The sequence below is a fragment of the Manis pentadactyla genome, chromosome 6 (genome assembly GCF_030020395.1).
Source record: "Manis pentadactyla isolate mManPen7 chromosome 6, mManPen7.hap1, whole genome shotgun sequence".
Classification (NCBI taxonomy): domain Eukaryota; kingdom Metazoa; phylum Chordata; class Mammalia; order Pholidota; family Manidae; genus Manis; species Manis pentadactyla.
The window spans coordinates 17804094-17830841 of NC_080024.1; the positions used below are offsets into that span (position 1 = coordinate 17804094).

Here is a 26748-nt window from a genome sequence, read left to right on the forward strand (position 1 = left end):
AAATCACCTTGAAAAGTTAACATTCACCATCAAATAAAAGGGCTTGTTTAAAACTTTTAATTAAATTACCATTAGTGGTTGTATAGCACCTAATTTTTTTTTTGTTAACAATATAAATTTTGAAGTAAATAATATAAGGATTTAACCAAGTATCAATATCAGCATTTAAAAATTTAGTGTTCTTATCTGTTGTAGTTTATTTGATGGATTTTTTTTCTAGGAACATTGTAAGTATTTTACCCAAATATTATTAATCCACTGAATGCCTATGTTATCTTTATTTGTATTCTTAGTACCTAGCACGTGGTAGGTATTCAGTAATGTTCTTTGAAGGATCTTTAGTTTGGTCAAATGTATTCTTTAAATCAAAAGCTGTCTAATGTGGTTAGTTACAGTGATTGCTTTTCACCTGTAAGATAGCTAGCTACCTCTAGTATGTATGAACTAGCAATGTAATTATCTCCTGTTTTTCAGGATCCTCATTCTTCATTTGAAACGATACAGCTTCAATGTTGCTCTCTCACTTAACAACAAGATTGGGCAGCAAGTCATCATTCCAAGATACCTGACCCTGTCATCTCATTGCACTGAAAATACAAAACCACCCTTCACCCTTGGTTGGAGTGCACATATGGCAATGTAAGTTCTTGAGAGAGCATTTCTGTACCTTCCTTTTAGGCTTTAGTATCTGAGCAAAAGAGTGACTGAACTAGATAACATGACTCCCAGGTAAAATCAGACCAAGAAAGAGATTTTATTTTGCTTTATTTTGGGATTTTGTGTTAAATTACTGCCTAATTAAAGTAACTGAATAAAATGCTTAAACAAAATTCTTCCAAGTACATTAGTTGCCTTTCATAGTAAGTTACCTTTTTAGGGAGCGGTCTTAATTCTTAGATCACTGGAAGACAGTTTGATACATTTTAGGAATATAAACCTAATTTGCATAATCATAAGAGTCACCTAAACACAAAAATACCAATTCCTGTGTTCTCTCCCTAGAAGTTCTGTTGTAGTAGATCTGAGACAGGGCTTGGGAATCAATATTTTTAACAAATACCTTGCTGACTCTTTGGGATATGCAAATTTGAGAAATAATATACTAAATGTTCAGCTGGGGCCCCCCAAATTGGTTGTGTATTCACATCACCAATAAATAAATTGGTTATGTCTTCATAAATGTATTATCACCAGTATGAGTGAAGAACTTCATTGGCTTCTAGAAATTCTTCCATGTGGAAAGAAGTAACCTTTACTTCTTGATTTCGCTTCATCATGTATGCCAGAAAAACTTTAGGACTTCTCTGAATGCTGCTCTTTCTTCTGTGTACTTGAATTACTACTTTGGAGCCATGGATTATATAGTTCTTTTTTATACTTGAACACTAGTTTGGTAGAACCAGAAAACTCTGGAACTGTATAAGTAAAAGGGATTTTAGAGATTTTGCCCAAATTCTTAATTTTACATAGAAGATCCAAAGTGGTCCAAAAATACTTATTTTTTAGAAACTGGAAGAGCCAAGTCTCTTGGCTAGAGTAGTAGACATTTCAGAAAATGAATGAACATTTGCTAACATGAAGTGATGCAGTTTTGTAAAATATGTTTCCCCTTGGATTAATAATTTGAATATATGCGTTATTATATAAGCTTATGCTAAAGGCCTCAATGGGTCTACTAATACAGACATGTTCCCAGAAAGTCTTGGGTTTCTGGTTTTCTCTTAGGACTTTCTTTGGAATAGATGTTTTTGCTTGATGCAAACTGCTCTCTACTGGTAGAACTATTACTCTTTTTGTCAGTAGTACTGTGTCAAACCATTGGTGTCGACTGTTCATGATTACAGGCCTGAAGCCAGGCTGTCTGACTCTACAATTTAATAACTTTAAACCTTGGGACAAATTTCTTGACCTATCTGTAGGGAAAACAATAGGGTGGTTGTAAACATTAAGTGAGGTTATACACGTGAGTTTTTACTACAGTGCTTGACATCTCATAAGTCCTCAATAAATGAGAGCTATTAATACTTTATTGCTTATAAGTAAAGAACTAAGATAATTTTTCCCAAGTTGTTCTTTTCATATGCATTACATTTGCTTTGTTTCCAATGCTGTTTATTTAGATCATTGGATCCAGGAGAGCCTAGAGGTGGTATTTTGTTTTCCCTTTGGCCTCTATTGCTACTAAGAGTATTAAAATTGCTTGCTTTTTAAGAGGATATATAAAGGACAATAGTATATAATAATTCATTTTGTAAGTTAATTATATATTTTTAATACTGTAATTGTATACATTATATATCTTCTAATTTTCTGATAGTTCTAGACCATTGAAAGCCTCTCAAATGGTGAATTCCTGCATCACCAGCCCTTCTACACCTTCAAAGTGAGTTATGTTCCTTGTGTACCCAAGATTTGTATTTTTAAGGATTTGGCTTACCCTAATTTCCAAGATTATCCCCATCCCTTTTCTTTATTTTTTCTCTTTTTGCATGATAACTGCTCTGTATTACTATACTTTGGAATTTTCCTGAATCTGCCTTAAACTATAATCTAGGGTATGACACCTTTTTTAATTGTGAAAAAGTTCAGGTGATCCTCCCAAATTTGTTTTAAAACTTAAGTCATGTATTAATATGTAATATTTTTATCCTATGACTTTAGAAATTGATGATGAGGGATTTTAAGGACTGAAGCACCATTCCTCAAAGATACACATGGAGATCCCAAAATACCTTTTCACCTGTTGCTAGCCGGTCTGGGACTTCTTGTCTTAAACATTGAACTGGAGCAATTCTGAAAAGGAAGCAGGGAAACAAACATACACTGGAATGTAGCTGTTCTGCAAATGTTTTGTATTTTTTGCCTAAGACCAAAAGTTTGTCCAAGAAGGAAAACAAGTGCCTTTTTAAAAATATACCTCCTCTGTGATTTAACTAGAAGCACAACAGTTCCTGATTAGACAATTCTAAATGACTTGTTTGTCATTTTGTCTTTAAAATTAGTTTTTCTAAAACTTTGTTGTCCCAAGGTACTTTTAGAAAAGAGACACTTTAATTGTTGAAGGGCTTTTGGGGGGGCTTATACAACCATAAAATGACATTTGGGAACTGTTATTTTCTTTTCCTCCTGTTAATTATTTTTCAGTGCAATTAAAACCAGATGACTAACATGACTAGAAATCTGAATTGGTACCGATATGAATACTCTTGTCCGTTCTCAAGATACAAATGAGCAATACCACTTGGCTGCTTAGAAAGTGAGCAAGTGATGCATTTACAGGATGAATATTTTTCATTACTACAGGCAAGCTGCCTTCTGTAAATATAGTAACTATTAATGGAATGCACTCTTTATGTACCAAATCACTATAGTTTCAAGAAAGAAGTGGTTTCATTGGGCATCATTATAATTGGCATGGTCATCTGTTCTCCAGGGTCTACTGGTGTAAGAATTTGAGAGTTGGTCTGCAAAGGATAATTAGGCCCTAGAAGACTTGTCATGCCGATCAAACTTAAAAGAGGCTGAGTTATGAATCAGAGTAACTTTGGTTCTTCTACAATGTCTTTTGTCATTTGTCACATTTGACCCTGGTACATTAGTAGCCAGGTGTCACCCTCCTTCAACAAAGTATTTATTTGCATGGGTAAACAAATTTATATGTTCGGTTTTGCTTGGTAAGCATGAAATCAGAAATGAAGAATTAAAATGGCTAATTGGCTATTTCTAAGTTATACGAAAAACCCTTTTAAACATGTAATGGGAGGTTGGTTATTCAGGTGTTCAGGCTGGAGTGCAGTGATAACCTCGCTGCTCTCAGCCACAGGCTGTGTTTCGCCTTATCATTGACCACTTGCCTCTTTTCTTTGATCTACATTGCTATGCAATCCTGGTTTCCATTGTGGCCTCTTACTTCTTGGTGCCATCTTTCTATATATTTATTTACAGTGTTCACATTTAGATTAATTGCATTTTTCCAATTTCCATTTTATATATTCTTTTAGTACAGCATATGAATTTATGTTATCCTCCATCAAAGAAAATTCATGCTCTTTGACCTTTACCATTTTTCCTTTAGTTTATCTTTAGCTCACTTAGGAGACAGCACAGTAACACCTTACTTATCTGGTATCATGGAAGAATGATATTTGATATTCCACATAGATGCATTTTTATATAACTGAAGATTGCCTTTTAAGTATTAATCTTCAAAATTTTTTAACCATTTTAGGTAGTTGTATTCTTTATAACCCTATAGAATTCCTTAAATTTGTAAATAAAATACACTGAAGATAACTTAATATTGTAATGACTTAAAATCAGCATTATGAGCATCAGTTATTACACTCTGTTTTAATATAGTAAAGCCCTCAGAGGCTCTTCTTACAAGACAGTTTACCTTTATATTAAGTGATTTTATAGTTCTTTATGGTCCTTTTTGTGGCTATTCTCTCTCATTTCTTAGCTCTCATTTCTTGATGAACTTGCTACATTATTTTATACACCATTTCCTGGGAAAAGAAAGGGTCCCTGTCTAAAAAGTGAAGTGCATGGTTTTGAAACTGCTGCTTCCTCAGAAGCCTTTTTACTTTTGAATCCCTGTGTTCTGGAAGATACAGGTTACCAGAAGTCTGAACTATATATATAGTTGGATAAGTGGAATGTTACTGTTAATTTTAAAGTACATAGATCATAATTTAAAAGATCAAAAATTAGTCCTCATGTACCCTCTTGTCAAAAACATTTATTCATTGCTATGTCTGCATGCATTCAGTAGAGTACTTGGCTTTATAAAGATAATAAACATCTTTGGGGTTAATCATTAAAAGAAAAAAGGCACAAAGTGATTGGTTTACTGATGATGTACTAGCTTAAGAGTTGTCTGATTTTTAAAGCATGGCTCTTTTGGAGTAGGGCAAAGGTATCTCTTTTGCTGTATCTTTTTTTCCTCTGTTAAATCATTTCCATAATGGAAAAGCTTTTTGTTTTATTGGTATTCTTACATCAGAAGTATAACAAGGACAAATGTTGTTTATGAGACTAAATAAGGGTTTTTTTTTTCTTAAATTATAGGAATTTCACCTTCAAATCCAAGAGCTCCTTGGCTTTATGCCTTGATTCAGACAGTGAGGATGAGCTAAAACGCTCTGTAGCCCTTTGCCAGAGACTTTGTGAAATGTCAGGCTGTGAACATCAGCAGGAAGACTTGGAAAAAGTAAGTAATTTCTCATCAAAATACCTGACAAAGATTTATATACTTCTTACTGTCCAAACAAATGCCCCATCATCAGACTAAATAAATACACTAAGTAGATCATAAACTTAATGGGTATGTTCAAACAGTAGTTTTTTTTGTGGGGGGTGGGGTTAATGTCTTTTTTATTGAAGTATAGTTGATATACAATTGTATATTGGTTTCAAGTATACAAGAAAGTAGTTCAACAGTTACACATACTATTAAATCTTTACCCCCACAAGTGCAGTTACTATCTGTCAACATAGGAAGATATCACAGAATCATTGGGTATGTTCTCCATGCTGTACTACCATGCCTGTGACCAACTTACACTGTGATTGAGAATTTTCTGTGCCCTTTTATCCCCCTCACCCTCTACCACCCATCTAACCCCTCCCCCATGGTAACCACCAGTCACTTCTCAGTGTCTTTGAGTCTATTGCTGTTTTGTTTGTTTTGTCAAACACTAGTTTTAAATGGTATACTTTATGTGTAGCTACAAACCAGTCTGTTTAAAGGTAGATTGAGACTGGGTTTTGCTTTGTTTTTTGAGGTATAATTGACACCTAACATTATATTAGTTTCAGTTGTACAATATATGATTCCATATTTTTATATATTCCAAAATGATCACCACATGAAGTCTAGTTAACATACATTACCATACATAGTTACAAAAAATTTTTTTTTCTTATGGTGAGCTACTCTTAGCAACTTTCAAATGTGTAATACAGTTTTATTACCTGTAAATGTGCCACACATTTATATCCCCATGATTTACCTATTTTATAACTGAAAGTTTGTACCTTTTGACCCCCCTACAACCATTTCACCCATACCCCCAACACATAACCTTTGGCAACTACCTATCTCTTCTTTGTATCTATGAGCTTGGTTTTTTGGTTTTATTTATTTATTTTTTGTCCACATATAGGTGAGATTCTATGTCTTTCTCTATCTGACTGACTTAGCATAATAACCACAAGGTGCATGCCTCCATGTCGCAGATGGCAAGATTTCATTCTTTTTATGGCTAAATAGTATTTCAGCATAGGTATATACGTGTGTGTATACCATATCTTCTTTGTTCATTCATCCACCAGTGGGCACTTAGGTTGCTTCCAGGATTGAGACTTCTAAGAAATGGAAGTTGTTGTAGATAAACTGCTTTCTCCTATTAACCTTCAGAGCTACTTTAACGTATTTGTACTCAAATAATAACTTGCTTTATTTTGGTATTAATTGTTAATACAGAAAACAGAGTAAACATGGCCAACCAGGTAATTCAAAGGTTTAAATAATGGGTGTGAGGACATAACTACATCATCTCTCTTGACACATACTGATAGTTAATACTTTGAAAATATAAGCTTTTCTAAGAGTTTCTGTCATATCATGTGACTGATTTTAAACCTCCCTTTTGGTAAGATAACGATTATTTTAGTATTTATTTTTTGTTTTGACTTGTTTCATCTTACTTTAAACCCTTTAAAACTAGAAGTGGTTTGTCAGGTTGCTCATCTTGAACAAAAAATGATAGCTCAGAAATTCTCCCAGAAATGAGAGAAGGTTATTCAGAAAATAGTAGTTATTATTCTGATGCAGTTTTTATTTTTCTTGTTTGTTAAAAAAAATGAACAAGACCTGCCAGCATTTAAAAAGGAATATTAGATGTAGTGACAGAATATTTACAGTATGATCTATGTATATATGGAAGAAAGTATACCAAAAATACTTACTGTAATTATCTGAGTGATGGATTTTGAGTGAATTTTAAAGTTTAGTTTTGTCTTTTCCAAATTTCTACAAAAAGCATATTCCACACTTATTATAATCAAGAAAATAAACATATATTTACATAGTTACTATTAAAAGAAAATTAGGCTTGCCGGTGAGTTTATATATTGGTTATTGAATGTTAAATAACGTAAGCATCAAAGAAAGGAAACTTCTAAGAAATAAACGTCTCACTTAAAACTCTTAAGATTGATGTATTTGTAGGCATTCTGCTTTCCTCTAAAAGTAACTCTCTTGGTACCAGGAATCAAAATTATGCAGAATAGAGCCTGATAAATCCGAACTGGAAAACTCAGGATATGATGGGATAAGCGAAGAAGAGCTTCTAGCAGCAGTTTTAGAGATAAGTAAGAGAGAAGCTTCACCATCTCTGAGTCATGAAGATGATGATAAACCAACCAGCAGCCCAGATACTGGATTTGCAGAAGATGATATTCAAGAAATGCCTGAAAATCCAGACCCTATGGAGACTGAGAAGCCCAAAACAATCATAGAGTCAGGTAGGTTCAATGAAGATAAACAACTGTTAAACAAGTCACAACTGTGTTCCAAAGCCTTATATTAACAAGTGGCTTCTAAATAATGGGAGGTGAGATGGATTTGTATAACAGAGCTAATTAAATAACTTTCATGCTTTTTTAACAGTTTAACAAATGAGAAGTAACTATTTTGAGTAGTCCCAGAACCTAGTGGTAAAGTATGCCATATTAAAAGAGAAAGGTACATATCAAAAGAAAAGTTAGTATTCTTATGTGCATTTAATAAATATTTGTGAGTTTTAGATCACTTCTCTCTCACCACTGCTCTCAGAAATTTGTCTAATTCTTTCTTCATTTATATCTGGACTTGTGCTGAGTTTCAGTGTATAAATAATTTGAGTTCCCTATTCTCCTTTGAGTTCATCCCTGCTGGTAGAAAGACCACTGAACTAAGAGGTCAAGTCTGGGGCCTCTAGTCTTGGCTATACCATTTAACTAACTGTTAATTTTTTTTTTTTAACCTCTTTAATAACCTCTTTCTTACCTCTATGGGGATCTACTAGACATACTTTAGAAGGTTGTAAGTAAAATGTTGGATAGTATATACATATGATGTAAAGGGCTATACAGATAAAAAATCATTTTTGTGGTAACTTATTCATATTTTATTTCTCAAGCTAAAAAAGGGAACAACAGGGCTGAGCCTCCTTGCCTTACGCTATGGGTATTTTAAGATTTCTAGGTAGAAAATTTTTACTACCACTCTATGGCCAACACTCATTCTTTTCTCCTGATACGCCTAATATCTATCTCTAGCTAGCTAATGTGTTTTAGTACAGCAAGCCTAGGATTTGGGAGATGAAGAGAATGGTAGTATATCACAAAATTATTTTTTATATTCTTGGGATTAGGACCTTATCAATTTTGAATTTTATGTGCAAGTGAAGCAAGAATTAATATATATTCAATTTAACTAGAAACAATGATTTTTTAAAATATAGGTATTCCTCCTTTTCCCCTCTAGATGAAAGTATCCTTATGATTTTTATTCTATTATTAAACTTATAATTACTGCCCTTAGATATCATTGGCTAATATTACTGCTTTTGTCCCTTGCCACTTTATTTCCTCCCTTCACCTCTTCCTTTCAATTCTTTGCTCAGTCCTACATCTCCCTACAGTTAACAAAGGAGGTTATTCTTATGTACAAGTAGTTCTAGATTATTTGTGCCAATGGAGAACACTGAGGTTATCAAAATCATTAATAATTACAGGTGATTTACGACTACAGGCAGTTCTGAGAAGAGCAAACTCATTAGTAAGCAAACTCATTATATCCTTTAGATAATATCCTCTATTCTTTAGCCACCTTCTTCCTCATTGGATGCAGGTCACAGTTGTGTTTTCTGTTTTTTTAACCTCACCATTTCATTCACCTTCCTACTGTAACTGAAACCAAAAGATACTGTTGCTTCTGCAATTCCTTATTTTTTAAACTTAAGGATAATAGTGAGCAAAGACAAAAGTGGGTGAGTATGGTGAGCCTTCCCCTTTGTACCCATTACCAGCAATTATAAACAAAATGCCAGTAATCTTGTTTCATCTGCACCCCAGCTTCCTTTTTTTAAATTTATTTTATTTTTATTTTTTAGCAGTTACGCTGTTTTTTTAATTTTTTTATTAAGATATTATTGATATACACTCTTATGAAGGTTTCACATGAAAAAACAATGTGGTTACTACATTTACCCATATTATCAAGACCCCACCCATACCCTAGTGCAGTCACTGTCCATCACTCTAGTAAGATGCCACAGATTCACTATTTGCCTTCTCTGTGCTACACTGTTTTCCCCGTGACCCCCCACACGATGTGTACTAAACATAATACCCCTCAATCCCCTTCTCCCTCCCTCCACACCCAATGTACCCCACCCCTCGCTTTGGTAATCACTAGTCCCTTCTTGGAGTCTGTGAGTCTGCTGCAATTTTGTTCCTGCAGTTTTGCTTTGTTGTTATACTCCATAAATGAGGAAAATCATTTGGTACTTGTCTTTCTCTGCCTGGCTTATTTCACTGAGCAGAATATCCTCCAGCTCCATCCATATTGTTGCAAATGGTAGGATTTGTTTCTTTCTTATGGCTGAATAGTATTCCATTGTGTATATGTACCATATCTTCTTTATCCATTCATCTACTGATGGACACTTAGGTTGCTTCCATATCTTAGCCATTGTAAAAAGTGCTGCAGTAAACATAAGGGTGCATATGTCTTTTTGAATCTGAAAAATTGTATTCTTTGTGTAAATTCCAAGGACTGGGATTTCTGGGTCAAATGGTATTTCTTTTTTTAGTTTTTTGAGGAACCTCCATATTGCTTTCCACAATTGTTGACTAGCTTACATTCCAACCAGCAGTGTAGGAGGGTTCTCCTTTCTCCGCATCCTCGCCAGCATTTTTTGTTCTTAGTCTTTTCAATGCTGGCCATCCTTTTTGATGCTGGTGTGAGGTGATACCTCATTGTGGTTTGTATTTGCATTTCCCTGATGATTAGTGATGTGGAGCATCTTTTCATGTGTCTGTTGGCCATCTGAATTTCTTCTTTGGAGAATTGCCTCTTCGTATCCTCAGCCCATTTTTTAATTGAGTTATTTGCTTTTTGGGTGTTGAGGCATGTAAGTTCTTTATATATTTTGGATGTTAACCCCTTGTCGGATATGTCATTTATAAATATATTCTCCCATACTATAGGATGCCTTTTTGTTCTGTTGATGGTGTCCTTTGCTGTACAGAAACTTTTTAGTTTGATGTAGTCCAATGAGTTCATTTTTGCTTTTGTTTCCCTTGCTCGAGGAGATGCATTCAGGAAGAAGTTGCTCATGCTTCTATTCAGGAGATTTTTGCCTATGTTTTCTTCTAAGAGTTTTATGGTTTCATGACTTACATTCAGGTCTTTGATCCATTTTGAGTTTACTTTAGTGTATGGGATTAAACAATAGTCCAGTTCCATTCTCTTGCATGTAGCTGTCCAGTTTTGCCAACACCAGATGTTGAAGAGGCTGTCATTTCCCCATTGTATGTACATAGCTCCTTTATCATATATTAATTGACCATATATGCTTGGGTTTATATCAGGGCTCTCTAGTCTGTTCCATTGGTCTGTGGGTCTGTTCTTGTGCCAGTACCACATTGTCTTGATTACTGTGACTTTGTAGTAGAGCTTGAAGTTGGGGAGCATAATCCCCCCTGCTTTATTCTTCCTTCTCAGGATTGCTTTGGCTATTCGGGGTCTTTTGTGATTCCATATGAATTTTAGAATGATTTTCTCTAGTTCATTGAAGAATGCTGTTGGTATTTTGATAGGGATTGCATTGAATCTGCAGATTGCTTTAAACAGGATGGCCATTTTGACAATATTAATTCTTCCTATCCATGAGCACGAGATGAGTTTCCATTTATTGGTATCTTCTTTAATTTCTGTCATGAGTGTCTTGTAGTTTTCAGAGTATAAGTCTTTCACTTTCTTGGTTAGGTTTATTACTAGGTATTTTATTCTTTTTGATGCAATTGAATGGAATTGTTTTCCTGATTTCTCTCTCTGCTAGTTCATTGTTAGTGTATAGGAATGCCACAGATTTCTGCATATTAATTTTGTATCATGCAACTTTGCTGAATTCAGATATTAGATCTAGTAGTTTTGGAGTAGATTCTTTAGGGTTTTTTATGTACAATATCATGTCATCTGCACACAGGGACAGTTTAACCTCCTCCTTGCCAATCTGGATGCCTTTTATTTCTTTGTGTTGGCTGATTGCCGTGGCTAGGACCTCCAGTACTATGTTAAATAGAAGTGGGGAGAGTGGGCATCTTGTCTTGTTCCCAATCTTAAAGGAAAAGCTCTCAGCTTCTCGCTGTTAAGTATAATGTTGGCTGTGGGTTTGTCATATATGGCCTTTATTATATTGAGGTACTTGCCCTCTATACCCATTTTGTTGAGAGTTTTTATCATGAGTGGATGTTGAATTGTGTCAAATGCTTTTTCAGCATCTGTGGAGATGATCATGTGGTTTTTGTCCTTTCTGTTGATGTGGTGGATGATGTTGATGGATTTTCGAATGTTGTTCCATCCTTGCATCCCTGGAATAAATCCTACTTGATCATGATGGATGATCTTTTTGATGTATCTTTGAATTCGGTTTGCTAAAATTTTGTTGAGTATTTTTGCATCTATGTTCATCAGGGATGTTGGTCTGTAATTTTCTTTTTTTGTGGTGTCTTTGCCTAGTTTTGGTATTAGAGTGATGCTGGCCTCATGGAATGAGTTTGGAAGTATTCCCTCTTCTTCTACTCTTCGGAAAACTTTAAGGAGAATAGGTATTAGGTCTTCACTAAATGTTTGATAAAATTCAGTGGTGAGGTAATCTGGTCCAGGTATTTTGTTCTTAGGTAGGTTTTTGATTACCAGTTCAGTTTTATTGCTAGTGATTGGTCTGTTCAGATTTTCTGTTTCTTTCTGGGTCAGCCTTGGAAGGTTGTATTTTTCTAGAAAGTTGTCCATTTCTTCTAGATTATCCAGTTTGTTAGCATATAATTTTTCATAGTATTCTCTAATACTTCTTTGTATTTCTGTGGTGTCTGTTTGTAGTGATTTTTCCTTTCTCATTTCTGATTCTGTTTTTGTGAGTAGACTCTCTTTTTTTCTTGATAAATGTGGCTAGGGGTTTATCTATTTTGTTTATTTTCTTGAAGAACCAGTTCTTGCTTTCATTGATTCTTTCTACTGTTTTATTCTTCTCGATTTTATTTATTTATGCTCTAATCTTTATTATGCCCCCTCTCCTACTGACTTTGGGTCTGATTTGTTCTTCTTTTTCTAGTTTCATTAATTGTGAGTTTAGACTGCTCATATGGGATTGTTCTTCTTTCCTGAGGTAGACCTGTATTGCAATATACTTTCCTCTTAGCATAGCCTTCGCTGTGTCCCACGGATTTTGTGGTGTTGAATTTTTGTCTCCATATATTGCTTGATCTGTTTTTGTTTGGTCATTGATCCATTGGTTATTTAGGAGCATGTTGTGAAGGCTCCGTGTGTTTGTAGGATTTTTCATTTTCTTTGCGTAATTTATTTCTAGTTTCATACCTTTGTGGTCTGAGAAACTAGTTGGTACAATTTCAATCTTTGAATTTACCAAGGCTCTTTTTGTGACCTAGTATATGATCTATTCTTGAAAATCTTCCATGTGCACTTGAGAAGAATGTGTATTCTGCTGCTTTTGGGTGTAGAGTTCTGTAGGTGTCTGTTAGGTTCATCTGTTCTAATGTGTTGTTCAGTGCCTCTATCTCCTTACTTATTTTCTGTCTGGTTGATCTGTCCTTTAGAGTGATTGGAGTGTTGAAGTCTCCTAGAATGAATGCATTGCATTCTATTTCCCCCTTTAATTCTGTTAGTATTTGTTTCACATATGTGGGTGATCCTATGTTGGGAGCATAGATATTTATAATGGTTATATCTTCTTGTTGGATTGACCCTTTTATCATTATGTAATGTCCTTCTTTGTCTCTTGTGAGTTTCTTTGTTTTGAAGTCTATTTTGTCTGATACAAGTACTGCAACTCTGCTTTTTTCTCCCTATTAGTTGCATGAAATATCTTTTTCTATCCCTTCACTTTTAGTCTATGTATGTCTTTGGGTTTAAAATGAGTCTCTTGTAGGCAGCATATAGATGGGTGTTATTTTTTTTATCCATTCAGGGACTCTCTGTCTTTTGATTGATTTATTCAGTCTATTTACATTTAGGGTGATTATCGTTAGGTATGTACTTATTGCCATTGCAGGCTTTAGATTCGTGGTTACCAAAGGTTCAAGGTTAACTTCCTTACTATCTAAGAGTACAACTTAACTCACTTAATATGCTATTACAATCACAGTCTAAAGGTTTTTTTTTTCTCTCCCCCTTTTTCTTCCTCCTCCATTCTTTATATATTAGGTATCATATTCTGTACTCTTTGTCTATCCCTTGATTGATTTTGGGGATAGTTAATTTAATTTTGCATTTGCTTAGTAATTAGCTGTTCTACTTTCTTTACTGTGGTTTTATTTCCTCTGGTGACAGCTATTAAACCTTAGGAACACTTCCATCTATAACAGTCCCTCCAAAATACACTGTAGAGATGGTTTTTGGGAGGTAAATTCTCTCAGCTTTTGCTTATCTGGAAATTGTTTAATCCCTCCTTCAAATTTAAATGATAATCTTGCCAGATAAAGTAATCTTGGTTCAAGGCCCTTCTGCTTCATTGCATTAAATGCATCATGCTACTCCCTTCTGGCCTGTAAGGTTTCTGTTGAGAAGTCTGATGGTAGCCTGATGGGCTTTCCTTTGTTATATGATCTTATTTCTCTCTGGCTGCTCTTAATAGTCCGTCCTTATCCTTGATCTTTGCCATTTTAATAAGTATATGTCTTGGTGTTGTCTTCCTTGGGTCCCTTGTGTTGGGAGATCTGTGCACCTCCATGGCCTGAGCAACTATTTCCTTCCCCAGATTGGGGAAGTTTTCAGCAATTACCTCCTCAAAGACACTTTCTATCCCTTTTTCTCTCTCTTCTTCTGGTACCCCTATAATGTGAATATTGTTCCATTTGGATTCGTTGCACAGTTTTCTCAGTATTCTTTCATTCCTAGAGATCCTTTTTTCTCTCTGTGCCTCAGCTTCTTGTATTCCTCTTCTCTAGTGTCTGTTTCATTTATTGTCTCCTCCACTGTATCCAATCTGCTTTTAATACCCTCCATTGTGCTCTTCAATGATTGTCTCCAACCGGAATTCATTCCTGAGTTCCTGAATATCTTTCTATACCTCCATAAGCATGTTAATGATTTTAATTTTGAACTCCCTTTCAGGAAGAGTTATGAGGTCGATGTCATTTAAATCTTTCTCAGGAGTTGTATTAATAATTTTACTCTGAACTGGGTTCCTTTGGAGTTTCATATTTGTATATGGTGCCCTCTAGTACCCAGAAGCTCTGCTCTCTGGAGCTGCTCAGCCCCTGAAACAACATCATGGGTTGCAGGGCAGTGGTATTGGTGGCTTGGGGGAGGAAAGAGCTGTTTCCTGCTTCCCGGTTGCTATGCCTGTCTCCACTGCGTGAACCAGTGGGCCAAGCACACAGGTATAAGCCTCTGTGCTTTGCGTTTGTAGTTGCTGTAGACAGATCTTCCCTCTGGCTGGCCTAACGCCACGGTAGCATTTGCCGGTTTGTGAGCCAGGTGGGGCTGGCCGGGAGAAAGGCGCAGTAGGCTGCATATCATGGAGGGGGTCCTTGGAGCTGTGTAGGCAGCCAGGGAGCTAGAGCACCTGAAGATCGTGAAAGCTCCCAACCTGCTGGGCAGAGTGCACGCAAACAATTTTGTCTACCTGTCCTTTCCTCCTGAGCAGTAAGGTCTGTGCAATCCTTGCCCCTTTAGCAGCCCTCTTGCTAAGGGCTTCCTTGTTAGGAAGTCTCTCAGACTGCCCGCCTTTCTTTTGTTCCAGAGCAGCTGGATATGGATCCCTGCTTTCCACAAACAGCTGGAATCTCAGTCTCTCCAGGAATTCTGCCTGTCTTAGCTTTCCAACCCCCTAATCACGAGAGTATCATGCAAGCACCATGAAATGTAGGTTTGTGCTCCCAGAGCATATCTCCGGAGTTAGGTATTCAGCAGTCCCAGATCTCCGCTCCCTCCCTGCTCAGTTTCTCTTCCTCCCACTGGTGAGCTGGGGTGGGGGAAGGGCTTGAGTCATGCCTGGCCACAGCTTTAGTATGTCACCCTGTTCTGTGAGATCTGCTCTTTTCGCCAGGTGTATGCAGTCTGGCACAGTCCTCTTTCCTGTTGCTCTTTCAGGATTAGTTATATTAATTATATTTTTGTATTATATGCGGTTTTAGGAGGAAGCCTCTGTCTCACCTCTCACACTGCCATTTTTAATCCTCCCCCAGCTTCCTTTTTAATCCCATTCTATTACCTGGATTATGTAGAAATAAATCCCAGATATTAGATCATTTCATCAGTAAGGATTTCAGTATCTCTAAAAGATAACTCTTTAAAAAAAAAATATCCTCAATCCTGTTGTCATATTTTAGGAATTAACAGTAATTCTAAGAAATTGTCAAATATGATCAAATCCTCTCTATTTTATTTTTTAAAATTTCAAGTCCAGTGAGAAGCTGAAGAAAAAACAATGAACACTAGTGTACGCTTCATCTAGATTCATTAATTAACATTTTGTCACATTTATTTCCTTCCCCTGTGCTGGGTGTATATGTATTTCTATAGCAGTTATCCTTTAAAAGTGCCTTAAAACAACAATAATATCTCTCAAAATTCTGGGGGTTGACTGGTTTTAGCTGGTGATTCTGTTGCATGTGATGTTGGCTGGAGTTTGACTAGGCTGCAACATCTAAGATGGCTTACTGTCTCACCTTGGTGGTATTGGTTAGAAGGCTTAGCTGCAATGGCTAGATAACGTTTCTGTGCCTTCCTTCTGCTCCCTTTACCCCTCTCCCACCTCTCTTCATCTTTTCATCTCTTCATGTCATGTCAGAGCCTCTCCCTCCCATGTGGTCTCTCCAGCAGGGTAGCCCAGCTTTTTATACAACAGCTCAAGGCTCCCAAAAACATATAAGGGGAAGTTGCCAGGCCTCCTTAATGTTTAAGCTTAAAATAAGCACAGCATCAATTCCACCACTATTTATTGGCTGAAACACTCACAAGATCACCCAGATGCTCTGTGAGGGGAACTGCACAAGAGTAAGAATACTGATAGTAATGGTTCGTTGACATACACCATTTGAAATTGCAGGTAACGAGACACTTCACTCTAAAGTACTTAAGCCTGAATCTCCAAAGATATGGAAATTTTCTTACAATTTTCACACCTAAGAATATTAACAGTAATTCCATATATAAATCTAGTATAGAGCCCACACATATTTTCCCAGTTGTCTCCAAAATATTATTTGTTTGCATGTTTAAACCTAGAACCTGATGTTTACCCATAGCACTTGGTTGTTTATTCTCTTAGACAAGGCCAGTTTTTTATTTTGAAAGGCTCCCGTTATGGATTTTCCTACTCTTTAAGTATAGGCAGTTTTTTTTTCCATACCCTAAATCTTCAGAGCCTGGAGGTGGGGTAGGTTTTCTCTTTTTTACCCATTGCCATTTCAAACTGCTTGTTTACTTTCATCCTACAAAAATCCCACTGAAGTACATGATGTTAGACTTTGCCTCCTGTTATCTTCCTGTAGCTGTCTTTTACTTTGCAGTCACTACCATCAGCTTTCTTAGGGCCTTCAGCATCTTCCTAAATGATCCTTTCAACAGCCTGGTTTCTCAGTTCCTGATCTTAATTCCAAAGATCTTTTCTACTGTCCAATCTTGATCACTGACAGAAGTCATACCCTAGATTAGTGGTTCTCAAAATATGTTCCCAGGCTGTGAGTGTCATGTAGGAATTTGCTGGAAATGCCATTCTCTCCCCCACTCCCTGACTCTCCAACCTACTGAAGGAGAAACTCTGGATGCAAGGCTCATCATTCTGTGTTTTGATTCCCAAGTCATTCTGATGAATGCTAAAGTTTGAGAACCACAGTTACTGTACTATAGAGATATCCTTCTCTCCTTCCAGATCACCTGGTGTCATATTCTTATTCCAGTAATTACATGATCTCATTAAGACTTGTAATCCTTTGACTTCTGATTTTTTGCTGTTTATCACCTCCCTCTTGTCATCACTTCCTTCCCCAGCCTGTGTGCCATATTTTGGTACTCTGTCTCCTTCTTCTCTCTTCTGTCAAAGTCACCTGACAAAACCCCAACTTTCAAATTGGCTAGCCTCTTATTCCATGCCTACTCCCAAGCAGCTGCAGATTGCTGGAGAAAATCATAAAACTATGCTGGCTGGACTAGCCTCAGATTCATGACTATACTCTTAAATGGGCACTAATTTGAAATTGCAGGTAACAAGACACTTCACTCTAAAGTACTTAAGCCTGAATCTCCAAAGATATGGAAATTTTCTTACAATTTTCACACCTAAGAATATTAACAGTAATTCCATATATAAATCCAGTATAGAGCCCACACACATTTTCTCAGTTGTCTCCAAAATATTATTTGTCTCCAAAATATAATCAGTTCTGTTATACCTTAGTAAATTTCTCAGTCTCCAGGATCTCATTGTCAAATCTCCAGTTCTCCTTACACACACAATCGTAACTTTGCTGTATATGTTTCAAAGAAAATAGATGGCAATAGATGAAAACTGCCTTTACTTTCGTTATGGAAGAAGTATCTCTGTTCCTATTTAAGGCCAGTCCCTCCAGTCATATCGAGAGTCTCATCCACCTGTGCCTTATAAAGACCTTTCCTCTTTTCTAAATGATTCCTGTTGTGCCTTAGTATCACCCATCATTAAAAAACCCTCTTATGACCTTGTGTTCCCCTCCAGCTACTGCCCCCTTTCTTTGCTCCCCTCACAGCAGAATTCTTTGAAAGAACTGTTTTCTTCATTTTCTCCACCTTCTTACCGCCTCCCTTTCTCTCATCAGCTTCTCCAAGTGGGCTTTCATCCTCCGCCATTCCACTGAAATGGTGTATGGTGTTTATGAAGTTTACATAGCAGTATTTCACACAATCCACCATTCTCTCCTTAACATTTAAACCTTCATAAACGTTATTCTCTGAGCTTCCATGACCCCACAGTTGTTGGGGTTTTTTTCTTCCTACTAAACCAACTACTCATTACAAGGTTTGTTTATTTTGCTTCCCTCATCAGAACTCTTAACTATTGGAATGTTCATAGGATATTGTCCTTAGCTGTCTTCTTTTCTGCTTAACCTCTTTCCCTAAGTGCTTTTAAATAGTACCACAGCCTCACAGACTGATGAAATATCAAATTCATCTCTCTGACCCGGATCTCTCCCCTAAGCTTTAAACTTGTATATTGAAATGCCTACCTGAAATGTCCATTTGGCTGTCTAATTTTTATTGCCTGTCCGACCTAAATGCCTTCCCCATATCAGCAAATAGTACTATCATAAATGCAGTTGCTCAGGCCAAAAAATACTTCTTTCTTGATTTTTTGTTTTACTCCATACCTCACATTCAGTCCATCAATAAGTCCAGTTAGCTGTACCTCCAAAATATGTCCTGAATCAAACCATTTATAACAGCATTTTCAGAGCTACAGCTCTAGTCTTCCATCTCTTACCTGGGGCAATATACATGATTCCTAATGTCTCTCCCTCCATTCTTGCTTTGCAACAGACAAACCTTTCATGAGTAAAGCAGCCAAAGTAATCTTTCTGAATCAAACCACACCATCACTCTTCGGCTTAAAACTTACTGTGACTTCCCATTACACTCAGTCTAAGCTTCTGACCATAGCTTATCTCCACTTTCCCATTCTTTCATTCTACTACCTTAGCCATACTGTTATTCTCTATCTCTATCCCTCAAATATGGTTAAGATCATTCTCATGGTAAGATCCTTTGCACGTAGGCTCCTTGAGGGTAAGGGCTATCATGCCCTAATTGATTATCACTATATCCCCACCTTCTACAACAATGCCTGGCACACAGTACATTTTTATTAAATATTTAGGGCCCAATAGATTGGCTGAGGCAGCTGAGGAGGAGCAGGAAGATTGGCTAAGTAGGGTTTCACTGTTTCCAAACACCAGCCAGTAGGAAGAGCAAGTGCAAAGGCCCAGACATGAGGAAGGTCATGGCAAGTTAGGGACTAAAAAGTTGAGAATGATCTGCATGACTAGAGCACAGTGTTGAGATGGAAAATCAGAGACTAGAGTGTTATGCAGGCTTCAGTTTTTACTCCTAAAGCCATAATTAGTAGTTTGAATTTTTATTTCAAAAGCATTAAGAAGTTACTGAATAATTTTAAGCAAACAGTTATTTGATAAAGATTTGTATTTGAAAAAGATCATCTTGGCTGCAGTATAGCGCATAAATTGTAGAGGAACTAAAGTCATCCTGTGAGACCTGTTAGGAAGTTATTGCAAAGTCCAGACCAAAAGTTAATGGTGCCCTCAGACTCCAAGAAAGGACTAGCAGTTGCCAAGGGTGGCGGTGGGGGAGGGAGGGAGAAGGGGATTGAGGGGCATTACGATTGGTACACATGGTGTGGGGGGATCATGGGGAAGACAGTGTAGCACAGAGAAGGCAAATAGTGACTCTGTGGCATCTTACTATACTGTTGGGCAGTGACTGCAATAGGGTATGGGGGGGACACAATAACATGGATGAATGTTGTGAAACCTTCATAAGAGTGTATATCAATAATACCTTAATAAAAAAGAAAAAGGGGAAAAAAAAGTTAATGGTGCCCTAAGCCAAGGTCTTGGCATTGAAAAGAAAAAAAGTTGATGGATTCAAGAGATAATTAGGAAATAATGATGTATCTGATATGAGGGAATAAATAAGAAGTCAAAAATGACCCCCAGGTTCCTGTCTTTAAAAAACACTGTAGTGATCCCATTCACTGAAATATAGACTATAGGAAAGGAGCAGGTTTCAGTTGGGATGGGGGAGAGGCAGATGATACTTATTCAGTATAAGAATGCTGAGTTTAAATACAAGGTTCCCCTTTGATCCATTGTGCAAATTTCCTTAAAATGCGTTACTTTGTGGTCATATTTGTTCCCATAAATCTTAAGTTGTTTTTGTATCCATCTAATAATCTTGTCCTGAAGACAAAGGAATATTGATTTTAGTATCTCAAAGTAAATTTTCTTGTATCTGTTTTCTATCACATGGATTAATTACTAGTGTAATTCCAGGATTGTGTGAGGTACATTGGTACATTGAGTGAAAATTACTGGTTAAGAAAAACTACTGTCACCTTTTTTAATGAGTATATAAGTAATAATATTCATCTTATGCCCTAAAATAGCTGTCTCAACTCCCAAATCTTTCTTCTCCTTAATAAATGTTACCTATCAGCTAACTTTGAATGTCTCAGTTCCTGATTTCCAGAAGTAATCTGATCAGTTGACTCAGATATCCATTCCTGGTACAATAAGCTAAGGTGAAGGGAACAGGCAGGGTCATAAAGACTTCAGAGCTGCCCCTTCCAGGCTCTGGAAATGACTGTTTTTCCAAGAATAGAGGAAAGGAAGAAATTGTTGACACCTTTTGTATAACTTATTAAAAGTTGGGCTTACTGCTTGCTTTTTGCATTTAATGTGTCTTGAATTTCTTTTCCTCTTTTATTGAAATTAAGTGAGTTTTAATGGTATTTAATAAGGAATTCAGTACAATTTTAAAATGATGACAAGTTATTGATATGGAGTCCAATATAGAGTCCAAAACCAAGATGCTGTGAGCTTCAAAGTTGTGCTATGGAAAAGTATCATTTAAATGGTTAAAATTAAGTATTAGGATAGGTAAACAGCATGTACTAATTTTTAAACAATCCATATAAAATGAATCGGTAAAGGTAATTCTTATTGACTAGTTAAATTATTTTTATGAGAATTTACTTGTTAAGATGAGGATTTTGCTTTGGTAAAGTGTTTGAGACAGATTAGATAGATGGAGTCCCTTCTATCTGCTCTTGCAGACTGTATTAAAAATTACAATGAAATGTTGTTGCTTTCATAATTCAAATAACCAGAACAAAATCAGGACCATGCTGTTTATCCTAGCAGGCCATTGTCCAGAGATTAAGAAGGAACAGAAGGAACTGAGAGTTTTTTCCTTCTTCTCTCCCTAGATGAATGTTTTAAATATATATGTTGTCATACACTGGTGTGGTACCTGAGATGTGTATTACATATTTTATGTAGCTCCTTTTGATTTAGAATATGTACAAAGGCGTATTTGATTATTAATGTGAAAACACATACTCATTTAACATACAATGTAATAAATGGGAAAATCTCAGTATTAGCTTAATCATTATAGCCTAATTGTTTATTTACTCATGTGACTATGGATATGGCTGTTTAATCTATCCTTAACCATAGTGCTTCTGATGATTGGTTAAGTTTCAGAACTGTTGCTGTAGATCAGTGGTTCTCAACCAAGGGCAGTTTTGTTCCCTAGGGGACATTTGACAGTGTCTGTCAATTTTGGTTGTCACAGTTGGGGGAGGTGGTACTACTAGTATCTCATAAGTAGAGGTGAAGGATGTTGCTAGACGTTCTGCAGTGCGCAGGACAACTTCCCCCACTCCCAACACAGAAAATTGTCCCACCCAGAATGTCAGTAGTGCTGAGATTGAGAAACCCTGATCTGGATGTAGTAAGATGAAATTGTATGTCCCAAGCAAGTTATGTATGAGGTTTAGAATAAATTACTCTCTGTACAATAGGTGTCACCCTAGTCCAGAGACTTCAGTTTATTGAGAGGACTTCCCATCATGTTATGTTCTTCTTCCTCAGATCCTGACAGTTTTACTGAAGTAACTAAAGACTGTGATGAAAATAAAGAAAATAAAACTCCAGAAGGATCTCAAGGAGAGGTTGACTGGCTCCAGCAGTATGATATGGAACGTGAAAGGGAAGAGCAAGAGCTTCAGCAGGCATTGGCTCAGAGCCTTCAGGAACAAGTAAGAGATATTTATACTGTTACTTTCTCCACACCTGTCTCTCCCAAGAAATAGAGTAATAATAACTAAATATGTGTTTAGCATTACTATGTGTCAGGCATTAGTCCAGGTACAAAAAAATTTGTTTGGGGCTTTCTTATCATTGGGTCTGTAGCAGAAACATTGATAGTTTTCTTTTTTTGAAAATCCAAATGTAACAAAATGTAATGTTGGTTACCTCCCATTACTGTAATTCATTGCATGCTAAAGCAAGACAGGTTATGAGAGCATGCCCAGTCCAACTTAATTTTTCAAGCTATCAAAACAGCCAGTATACCACTGTGGCTTTACCGTTAATATATTAAGGCAATGTATTTGTTTTGTTTATTTCTCAAAACATAAATCCTTTCCTGTGAACTAATTTGAATGTTAAATTCTTTCTCTTTTTTTAAAGTTTAACTGGGCTTATTTTGGAAAAAAAAAATCAACATTAAATTCTTAGGAATATTATCTGAATATTGTCTAAAGTTTCAGATTTTAATTATAGACTAATATCTGCTCCTTTCTTTATGTAATAATCTATTCCTAATTTTTAGTTCCTTATGCTTATAGTTCCCAGAGCTGGTTGATTCGTACTGTTGCAGTCACCTCAGGTATCTGACTGAAAGGTGATGTTTTCATGGTTGCCTAATCCTATGCAGTCCAAACCATGTCAGTAATAAAAACTTACCAAGACTCCTTAGAATGAAAGCACAGTGTTTGCAAATAATTAGATTTAAAAAGCTCATTTTTCTAGAACAGTGGGTCTCAATCTTAACTGCACATTAATATTATCTGTGGAGCTTTAAAAAATACTGATGCCTGGGCTGCTCTGCGCCTCAGAAATTCTGAGGTACTTGATCTGGAGTGTGGTCTGGACATCTAGATTTATTTTCTTTTTCTATTTTTAAATAAGGGTTTTAAAACTCCTGCCATGATCCTAATGTGCAGCCAAGATTGAGAACTGCTGCTTTAAAACCATTTCAGAACCAACTGTTCAATATCCTTTTTTTTTAATTATTATTTTTTTTTATTGAAGTATAGTTGGCAAACAATATTATTTAGTTTCATGTGTACATCATAATGCTTCCACGATTATATGCATTATTAAATGCTCACACAATAAGCATAGTTATTATACTTATTGTAATGTTATTACAGTATTGACTAAATGCCCACCACAGTAAGCATAGTTATTATACTTATTGTAATGTTATTACAGTATTATTGACTATATTCCCTATGCTGTATTTTTCATCCCTGTGACTTATTTATTTATTTTATGCCCATATATATATGGTCCATCCATGTTATCAACAAATGGGATTTCTTTGTTTTTCATGGCTGAATAATATTCCATTGTCTATATCTACCACTTTGTCTTTATCCATTCATCTATTGACTCTATATCCTTTTATTTATAAGAAGTATCTCTCAAGCTGCCTTGTCATCAAGATGTATTTGTCAAACTATTTTACAAATAATATATAGTAATCGTTTGTTTTAAAAAACTTACTTCTAATATAAAAGACCCCATGGTCTGATAAAATCAGATAGGTACAGTTAAAAAATAATAGGTCCTTCATGAGAGAAATGCAAATTAAAACCACAATGAGATATCACCTCATACCAGTTAGGATGGCCAACATCCAAAAGACAAACAACAATAAATGCTGGCAAGGATGTGGAGAAAGAGGAACCCTCCTACACTGCTGGTGGGAATGTAAATTAGTTCAACCATTGTGGAAAGCAGTATGGAGGTTCCTCAAAAAACTAAAGATAGAAATACCATTTGACCCAGGAAATCCACTCCTAGGAATTTACCCTAAAAATGCAGCAGCCCAGTTTGAAAAAGACAGATGCACGCCTATGTTTATCGCAGCACTATTTACAATAGCCAAGAAATGGAAGCAACCTAAGTGTCCATCAGTAGATGAATGGATAAAGAAGATGTGGTACATATACACAATAGAATATTATTCAGCCATAAGAAGAAAACAAATCCTACCATTTGCAGCAACATAGATGGAGCTAGAGGGTATTATGCTCAGTGAAATAAGCCAGGCGGAAAAAGACAAGTATCAAATGATTTCACTCATAGGTGGAGTATAAGAACAAAGAAAAAAACTGAAGGAACAAAACAGCAGCAGACTCACAGAACCCAAGAATGGACTAACAGTTACCAAAGGGAAAGGGACTGGGGAGGATGGGTGGGAAGGGAGGGACAAGGGGGGGAAGGGGGCATTACGATTAGCAGACATAATTTAGGGGGTGGGGGGCACAGGGAAGGCTGTACAACACAGAGAAGACAGTAGTGATTCTACAGCATCTTACTACACTGATGGACAGTGACTGTAATGGGGTATGTGGTGGGGACTTGATGGGGGAAGTCTAGTAACCATAATGTCGCTCATGTAATTATAGATTAATGATACCAAAATAAAATAAAATAAAAAGAAACAATAGGTCCTTAAAGTACAGACTGTACATATCTCTTCACAATTCCACATTGAGGAGCATGTGGGTAACTTCAGATTGGCCATGGTGGAAGTTTTTATAACTTGAAAATGGGCAAATGCTATAAATAAGGAGGAAAAAAAAGAACAATTTGCTAAGTATCTGCTGTGTGCCAGGTATTTCATACATATAAGAGGAAAGGGAATTACATCATAATATCACATTGAATAGCTTTCAGATGGTAAGCCAAATGTCACTGACTCAAGGAGATAGCATTTAAGCCTTTTTAACCCCCAAGGTTGTGTTTCACTAGGACACTGTTAGAAAAAGTAAAGAACTCAACATCCCTCAAAAGTCAAATTCCAGACATCCATGATATTATAGAAAATATTTTTGATAGATACTTCCAGAGCAGCTGATTAAGTAAGTTTGATCAATACCTCTTCAAATACCTTCCTTTTGTTCCTTTAGGAGGCTTGGGAACAGAAAGAAGATGACGACCTCAAAAGAGCTACGGAGTTAAGTCTTCAAGGTGAGGGAATTACATTTTTTAAATGGTGAAATATCAAACATTGAAGAGCATAAAACTATGTCTGTTATTTTTAATAATGTAGCAAATTTGAACACCTCTCAGGTAAAAAGAATCTTGGCAGTTATTTGTATCCCTCCTCTGTCTCCCCTCTCTCCTAGAGGAAACCATTGTTCTAACATTCATATTCATCATTAGCTTGCATGTTCTTTTTAAATAAGTTTACTATCTATATCCATATCACTAAACAATGTATTTTTTTAATTAAAAAAAATTCAGAAGCAAGGGTATTCTATCTGGTAGTCCATCTGTGTGGAAGAGCATTGCCACTGGTGGGACACCTAGTAGGTAATGTGACTTGTTTTCCCTTGCATTCACATGAGCTCACTCTGGGGAAGTCAGTGGACAAATTGGGGAGTGAGTATTTGGAAGCATGGTGTTCACCATAGTCATGGCATTTGTCAGAACCAATGTAAAGACCAGGTGCTGGAAGTCCACAGGGACATGTGGTGACAGGAAGTGGGTTAACTATATTTTCTGTCTCTAAGATCACCCTGGTCTGGTTCAGGCTCTCAGAGATAGATGAAAGCAGAACACTTTGGTGGTATGAAATGAGTGTTCTAGGCTGATGGTAGACACGAGAGCATCGAGGTGAGAGCAGGAATTTCACTGGCACATGGTTGAAAACTGTTAAAAATAACAAACAATTCAAGCTAGGTTCACCCAGGCATTCTGTCCTCAAATTAAAAAGATGGTATAGTGGTGGTAGTGATGACTGTCTCAAGTCATTGCTCCAGTCTACTGCGTGCCCTCTACATGCATGTACAGATATCCTGAGAGCTCTCTAACCATTCTCCTGGGGATTCCTTCTGATTCTCTCCTTTGTTTGAATCTCCTATTTTCTGTATTTCCTGCCTCTTCATTTTTGATCTTCCTGAACTTTGATGGAGAAAATCCCAGTGGTTCTCTTGAAAAAGAGGAATTTAGATGTTTTGGAGACCTTGCAAGTTTCATTATAGCCTAGTATTTGATTGACAGTTTGTCTGAATATAGAATTCAGGTTTGCAATCATTATGAAAGCTTTGTTTCCCCCAACTTCATGCTAATGGGCAATTGTAAAAGTCTTGTTTGCAGGGTTGCTGTATTAAAAAGTCTAAAGCTATGCTTTATCCTGATGTCACCTTTTTTCTCTAAAAGTGTATTATCTTCTCTTTGTTGCTAGTGTGATGAAGTTTCACAGTGCCTTGATGTGGGTCTGTTTGATCATTTTGCTGGACACTTAGTGGATTATTTTAATCTAGAAACTGTCCTTCAAGTCTAAAAAATTTTCACTGATTTCCTCCTTTTCACTTTGTTTTCTCTTTTTGAAACTCCTCTTAGACCTCTTGGTCTGGTCCTCTTAAATTTCTCATCTCCAGTTTTCCATCTTTTTGTCATTTTTCATACTTCCTGGGAAGTTTCTCCAATCTTATCTCCAACTCTGAACATTTTTTTGAGTAATTTATTTCAATTATATTTCTAATTTTCAAGAACTAATTTGTTACATGATTGTTCCTTTTTTATAAGGTTTAAGGTTTTTATTATTTTGTTTATGGAGGTGATACTGTCTCAATCCTCTGAGGATATTAAATATAC

General features: G+C 36.3%; 1 protein-coding gene across 5 annotated transcripts in view; it reads left to right on the forward strand.

Moving 5' to 3' along the window:
- USP37 (ubiquitin specific peptidase 37) overlaps window positions 1-26748 on the forward strand; it is a 94584-nt gene that overhangs the window by 57262 nt on the left and 10574 nt on the right. For 4 of the 5 annotated variants that reach the window (XM_057503557.1, XM_036915580.2, XM_036915592.2 and 1 more), the window contains 6 exons: window positions 475-639; window positions 2318-2383; window positions 5071-5212; window positions 7275-7530; window positions 21943-22109; window positions 25056-25116. In XM_057503557.1, the coding sequence (XP_057359540.1) occupies window positions 475-639; window positions 2318-2383; window positions 5071-5212; window positions 7275-7530; window positions 21943-22109; window positions 25056-25116 (857 nt within the window). The remainder of the gene's footprint in view (window positions 1-474; window positions 640-2317; window positions 2384-5070; window positions 5213-7274; window positions 7531-21942; window positions 22110-25055; window positions 25117-26748) is intronic. The other variant, XM_036915601.2, reaches the window with a different exon arrangement.